The sequence below is a fragment of the Ornithorhynchus anatinus genome, chromosome 2, assembly GCF_004115215.2.
Source record: "Ornithorhynchus anatinus isolate Pmale09 chromosome 2, mOrnAna1.pri.v4, whole genome shotgun sequence".
In the NCBI taxonomy this organism is placed as follows: domain Eukaryota; kingdom Metazoa; phylum Chordata; class Mammalia; order Monotremata; family Ornithorhynchidae; genus Ornithorhynchus; species Ornithorhynchus anatinus.
The window spans coordinates 166,738,380-166,745,139 of record NC_041729.1 but is presented as its reverse complement, the minus strand read 5'-3'; the positions used below and the strand labels follow the sequence as shown (position 1 = coordinate 166,745,139).

The following is a 6,760-nucleotide window of genomic DNA, read 5'->3' as shown; positions in this document are numbered from 1 at the left end:
TCTAGAGCCCGGGAAGTCAGACAGTAACAAATAAATAAATGAGAGATCGGACATGAGCGGCGCGGGGCCGGGAGGGGGTGAAGAAAGGGAGCGAGTCGGGGCGACGCCGGAAGGAGGGGAGAAGAGGAGAGGGGGGCGGGGGTCGGGAGGCTTACTCCGAGGAAGGTGGGCCTTCGGTAGGGATTTGAAGGGGGAGAGGAATCGTCTGTGGGATTGGAGGCGGGAGGCCTTCCGGCCGGGGGGGCGGAGAGAATGGAGGCCCAGGGAAATAAAACAAAATTTACTATGCGCCAGGCACCGTGCTCCCCTCTCAGGGCGGCACCCGGAGAGTTTCCAGGCCTCTACCGGTCTCGGCTACGGACGGAGAGCGAAGCGGAGGCCCGTCCGTGCCATTCCGAGCTTGACCGGCGGCTAGCGAGCGGCGGGCCGGCGGCTACGAGCCCAAACTCCCCCGTGCCGGGCAGCGGCGGCCTGGGACAGAGTAATCATAATAATCATGGTATTTATTAAGCGCTTACTCTATGCCAAGCACTGTTCTAAGCGCTGGGGTAAATACAAGGTGATCCGGTTGTCCCACGTGGAGCTCACCGTGTTAAGGTCACTGAGGCCCAGAGAAGTGAAGCGACTCGCCCGAGGTCACACAGCCGACAAGCACCTCTCCGCAGCTTAACCCTCTTCTCCCCCCATCTCCCTCCGCTCCTCCACCTCTCCCTTCCCATCCCCACGGCGCCGTACTCGTCCGCTCGACCGTCTGTATTTTCGTCACCCTATTTATTTTGTTAATGAGATGTCCATCGCCTCGATTCTATCTAGTCGCCGTCGGTTTTTACGAGCCGTCCTTCCCCTCCGCTCTATCCGTCGCCGTCGTTCCCGTCCGTCCGTCTCCCCCGATCGGACCGCGAGCCCGTCGGACGGCGGGACCGTCTCTGTCCGTCGCCGACTCGTCCGTCCGAGCGCTCGGTCCGGTGCTCTGCGCATAGTGAGCGCTCGATAGATACTATTGAACGAATGAGTCTTTCCACTAAGTCACGCCGCTTCTCGGCAGTCCAGGGTGGATGCTCGAGTGGAGCCGCGCGGAAGGCGGCGTTGGAAACCACTTCGCTGGTTTATTCCGAGGAAACTCCGTGGATCCGCCACCGGCCGGAGGCGACTCCTCGCCTAAGACGAGACACTGTCTTAGGAGGGGGGAGATGAATGGGGATGAAGACTGTACTAAGCGCTGGGTGTGGATCCAAGCAAATGGGCTTCCGACACAGTCCCTGCCCCACGTAAGCAGCGCGGCTCAGTGGAAAGAGCCCGGGCTGGGAGTCCGAGGTCCATGGTTCGAATCCCATGAGGAGCAGCGCGGCTCAGTGGAAAGAGCCCGGGCTTTGGAGTCAGAGGTCATGAGTTCGATCCCAGCTCTGCCACTTAGCTGTGGGACTGTGGGCGAGTCACTTCACTTCTCTGGGCCTCGAGTGACCTCATCTGGAAAATGGGGATGGAGACTGGAGCCCCACGTGGGACAACCTGATTCCCCCCCGGGTCTACCCCGGCGCTTAGAACGGTGCTCTGCCCATAGTAAGCGCTTAACAAATACCAACATCCCGGCTCTGCCCCTTGGCAGCTGGGGGACTGTGGGCGAGTCACTTCACTTCTCTGGGCCTCAGTGACCTCATCTGTCAAATGGGGATGAAGACCGCGAGCCTCACGGGGGACAACCCGATGACCCCGTATCTCCCCCAGCGCTTAGAACGGTGCTCGGCACAGAGTGAGCGCTTGACAGATACCAACATTAATCAATTATATTTGGGGGGGGGGCATTTTCCCCATTAGCGAGAAGCGGCGTGACCCTGATGGAGTCAGGGGACCTGGGTTCTAATCCCATCTCTGCCACACGCCTGCCAGGTGACCTCGGGCGAGCCTTTTACCTTCTCCCGGCCTCAGTCTCCTCATCCGAAAAACGCGGATTGAATCTCCATTCTCCCTCCCCTTGAGTGCGATCCCCACGCGGGACAGAGAACGGGTCCGACCCGATTACCTCGTATCTACCCCAACGCTTAGAACAGTGCTCGTTCATTCCTTATTTCATTCGTACTGAGCGCTTGGGACAGGGCTTTGCACCCAGGAAGCGCTCAATAAATACGACCGAATGAATCTGTTAAACGCTTACTGTACTAAGCGCTTGGGAGAGTACAGTGCAACACCAAAGAAGCCGCATCAGCACGGTGTAGTGGGTAGAGCCCGGGCCTGGGAGTCAGAAGTCATGGGTTCGGATCCCGGCTCCGCCACTTGTCTGTTGGCTGACCTTGGGGAAATCACTTCACTTCTCCGGGCCTCAGTCCCCTCATCTGGAAAATGGGGATGGAGCCCGCGAGCCCCACGTGGGACGGGGACTGCGTCCAACCCGACGGTACTTGTTAAGCCCTTCCTATAAGAGCAATAATAATGAGATCTGTTAAGCACTTACTCTGTGCCAAGCACTGTTCTAAGCGCTGGGGGAGATACGAGGTCACCAGGTTGTGCCCCGTGGGCTTCCCGGGCTTCATCCCATCTTCCAGATGAGGTCGATGAGACGTGAAGTGGACTCGCCCCAAGTCACACAGCGGACAGGTGGCAGATGCGGGATTAGAACCCACGGACCTCTAACTCAGAGCAAAAACAGAACGAACCAAAAAAACAAGGCAATATCATCACGATAAATGCATATTGCTCAACATAGCTCTAATTTTTGACTTTTTACTTATTATTTATCTCATTACTTTATTCATTCATCTGTTACACATTGTTGGTCCCGTCTTACCCCCCTCTTAGACTATGAGGCTGGCTGTAGGCAGGGAATCATCTCTCCTTGTGTGCGTGTAGTGCATTCCACCGGACCGCTTAGGCCACAGCGAGGGCTTCAATAAAATCATGATCGGATTGAGTGAGGTGACGTGAGTGAGTGAATAGAATGAGTGAGGTGATAGATGGGTGAGTGATGTGAATGGAATTGAGTGGTTGATTGAATGATGAGTGAGGATGAATGAATGGGAATGAAGTGAATGGATGAGTGACCGTGGATGAGTGAGTGAATGAATGAATGGATGAGTGAGTGAGTGAATGAATGAATGAGCGAATGAATGGATGAGTGAGTGAGTGAATGAATAAGTGAGTGAATGAATGAATGAATGGATGAGTGAATGAATGAGTGAGTGAATGAATGAATGAAACAAGCTTTGTCTGGGGGCCTTGCGGAGGGGGCGGGGAGAGGTGCGAAACGGCGTGGCCCTGCCGAGGGGCGTGGTCAGCGGGAGGGGGCGCGGTCTGATTGGTCGGTGCGGGAGGGGCGTGGCTCGAGTCGGATGGAGCGGTCTGATTGGACCGCGAGGGGCGTGGCGCGCCCTGATGGGTCGGTGTTTCGAGGGGCGTGGTTTGAGGAGGGGACGTGGCTCGAGCCGGGTGGAGCGGTCTGATTGGTCGGTGCGGAGGGGCGCGGCTCGAAGGGGCGTGTCCCCTGTCGTCGGATGGCGCGGCCCGATTGGTCGGTGTTTTGAGGGGCGTGGCTCGCGCAGGGGCGGGGCTCGCGGGGGGCGCGCGGCCCGATTGTCGCTGCGGGGAGGGCGCGGCGCGCGGAAGGGCGCGGCCTGCGGGACGACGCACGGTCTGATTGGTCGTTGTTGTCGAGGGGCGCGGTCTGATTGGTCGGTGTCGGAGGGGGCGGGCCCGCGCCTCCGGGCGGCTCAGATGATGCCGAACTGCGCCAGCTCGTGCAGCTCCAGGTGGCTGAACGCCTCCCACGGGCAGATGACGGTGATGTCTGCACGGTCACACACGTCCCTTCCTTCCGTCCGCACCTCTGCGCCCCACGCTCCGCTCCCCGCCCCCGAGCACCCCGCCCCCGGACGCGAGCGGACAGGGAGCACTGCGGTTGCACATGAAGCATCGAAGCCTGGGGTTGCACCGAGGGAGCACTGAGGTTACCTAGGGAGCATAAGGGACACTGGGTTGACCGAGGAGCATAGGGAGGGAGCCCTGGGGTTGCACGGAGACCATGGGGGAGGGAGCACTGGAGTTGCACCGAGGGAGCACGGAGGGGATGTGGGGAGAGGGAGCACCGTGGCTGCACGGAGGGAGCACGGGGAGAGCACTGGGGTTACGCGGAGGGAGCACGGAAGGGGCAGGGGCCGGGCACGGAGAGAGCGCCGGGGGAGCACGGAAGGAGAGCACTGTGGTTGCAACGAGGGAGCGCCGAGGAGAGAGCGCCGGGGTCCCGCCGAGGGAGCCGGGTTCGAATCCCGCTGTGATCCCGGCCCGGGGTCCCCCCGGCTCACCTGTCCCGAGCCCCTCCATGCCGGGAATGTCGTCGCCGAACCTGCCGGGACGCAAACCGTCGCCCGGCCGGGAGTCGCTGGGCTGCGCTTCCCCCGCCCCGGTGCTCCGCCCCACCTCGGCGCTCAGCACAGTCCCCTCCGTCCCCCGATTCGGCACCCGGTGCTATCTATCGAGCGCTCGGCCTGTGCAGAGCGTTCCGTTCCTTCGATCCTACCTATTGAGCGCCTACCCCGGGCGGAGCGTTCCGTTCATTCAGATGTACTTATTGAGCGCTCACTCCTGCAAACCGTTCTGTTCAATCCTACTTATGGAGCGCTTACCCTGTGCAGGGCATTCAGTTCGTTCGATTGTACTTAAAATAAAAACAATGATGATGGTATCTGCTAAGCGCTCGCTCTGCGCCAAGCACCGTTCTAAGCACCGGGGCAGATACGAGGTGATCAGGTCGTGGCGCTCGGGTCTCCCGGCCTCCGTCCCCATTTTCCAGAGGAGGAAACCGAGGCCCGGAGAAGGGAAGCGACCTGTCACCCGGCAGACGAGCGGCGGATGGGGATTAATAATAATAATAATAATAATGATGTTGGTATTTGTTAAGCAGAACCCGGGACCTCCCGACTCCCAGGCCCGGGCTCTACCCGCTAGGCCTCGCTCGATCGTCATCTTCGATATCGCGCGAGCACCGACGCTGTGCGGGGAGGGCTGTACTGGACGCCTACTGTGCACAGGGTACTAAACCGGACCCCCGTTGTGGACGGAGCCCTCAGCTAGTGACTCTTGGGAGCGGAGCTCCGTGCGGGCCCCTAACTGTTTGGCTCTGTACTGGACCCCGGGGTGTGCCGGGCTCTGTACTGGGCCCTACTGCCTGTCGAGCTCTTTACTGGACCCCTAACCGTGTGCCGAGCTCTGTACTGGACCCCTAACCGTGTGCCGAGCCCCACTGGACCCATAACTGCGTGCTGAGCGCTATGCTGGGCCCCTACGGTCTCAGCTCTGTACTGGACCCCCCACTGTGTGCCGAGCTCTGTACTGGACCCGTAACTGTGGGCCGAGCTCTGCGCTGGCCCCGGAACTACGTGCCGAGCTCTGTACTAGACCCCCCTACTGTGTGCCGAGCCCCGCACTGGACCCATAACTGCGTGCTGAGCGCTATGCTGGGCCCCTACGTCCTCAGCTCTGTACTAGACCCCCCCCCCCCCGACTGTGTGCCGAGCTCTGCACTGGATCCGTAACTGCCTGCTGAGCGCTATACTGGACCCCTAACAGTGTGCTGAGCTCTGTACCGGGCCCCTAACGGCGTACAGGGGAGCAGCGGGGCTCGGCGGAAAGAGTCCGGGCTTGGGAGTCAGAGGTCGTGGGTTCGAATCCCGGCTCCGCCACCTGTCTGCTGCGTGACCTTGGGCGAGGCGCTTCACGGCTCTGGGCCTCGGTGACCTCGCCTGTCGAAACGGGGATGAAGCCCGGGAGCCCCACGGGGGACAACCCGATGACTTCTGCACATAATAATAATAATAATAATAATAATGTCGGTATCTGTTAAGCGCTTACTATGTGCAGAGCACCGTTCTAAGCGCTGGGGGAGAGGGGGTCGTCGGGTCGTCCCCCGTGAGGCTCCCGGGCTTCATCCCCGTTTTTGACCGAGGGGGGAACTGAGGCCCAGAGAAGGGAAGCGACCGGCCCAGAGTCACCCAGCTGACAAGCGCTTTGTCCCTTCCAAGCGTTTAGTGCGATGCTCGGCACATAGGAAGCGCTCAATAAATCCTATCGAATGAAAGTCCAGTGCTCTGCACGTAGTAAGCGCTCAATAGATCCCATCGAACGAGTGAAAGTCCGGCGCTCGGCACGTAGTAAGCGCCGGATAGATACCATCGAATGAACGAGTGAAAGCCCGGCGCTCGGCACGTAGGAAGCGCTCGATAGATACTTTCGAATGAACGAGTGAAAGTCCGGCGGTCGGCACGTGGGAAGCGCTCGATAGATACCGTCGAATGAACGAGTGAAAGCGCGGCGCTCGGCACGTGGGAAGCGCTCGACAGACGCTATCGAATGAACGTCCAGTGCTGCGCACGTAGTAAGCGCTCGATAAATCCTACCGGATGAACGAGCGAAAGTCCGGCGCCCTGCGCGTGGTTAGGGAAGCGCTCGATGAGTACCAGCCAACGAGTGAATGACAGGCGGCGCCGGGGCCCCGGGGGCGTCCCTCCCACTCCCCCTCCGCCCCGGCCCGGCCCCCGCTCACCCTTTGACCCCTCTCTTGGGCGGCTTGCTCTTGAACTGGCGCGTCTGCCTCTGCTTGAACTTGGGGGTCCCCGGCGGGCGTGGAGGGCCCCTGGGAGGAGGCGGCCGCCTCGCTCATCCTGCCCGGCCCCGGCACCCGCTGCCGGGACAGACCCCGCCGCCCGTCGGTCCCTCCGATCCCCCCGGCATCCGCTCACATCACGCTACCCGGCGGGATCGGCCGAGCGCCTAC

At 60.7% G+C, this 6,760-nt stretch overlaps 1 protein-coding gene across 1 annotated transcript; it reads right to left on the bottom strand.

The window, feature by feature from the left end:
* Nucleotides 1–3,701: 3,701 nt before the first annotated feature.
* LOC114805687 (retinal cone rhodopsin-sensitive cGMP 3',5'-cyclic phosphodiesterase subunit gamma-like) lies at nucleotides 3,702–6,646 on the bottom strand. Its single transcript, XM_029047355.1, is given in 4 exon segments — nucleotides 3,702–3,778; nucleotides 4,293–4,333; nucleotides 6,530–6,604; nucleotides 6,606–6,646. Coding segments are annotated over 4 exon segments (234 nt in total).
* Nucleotides 6,647–6,760: the final 114 nt, after the last annotated feature.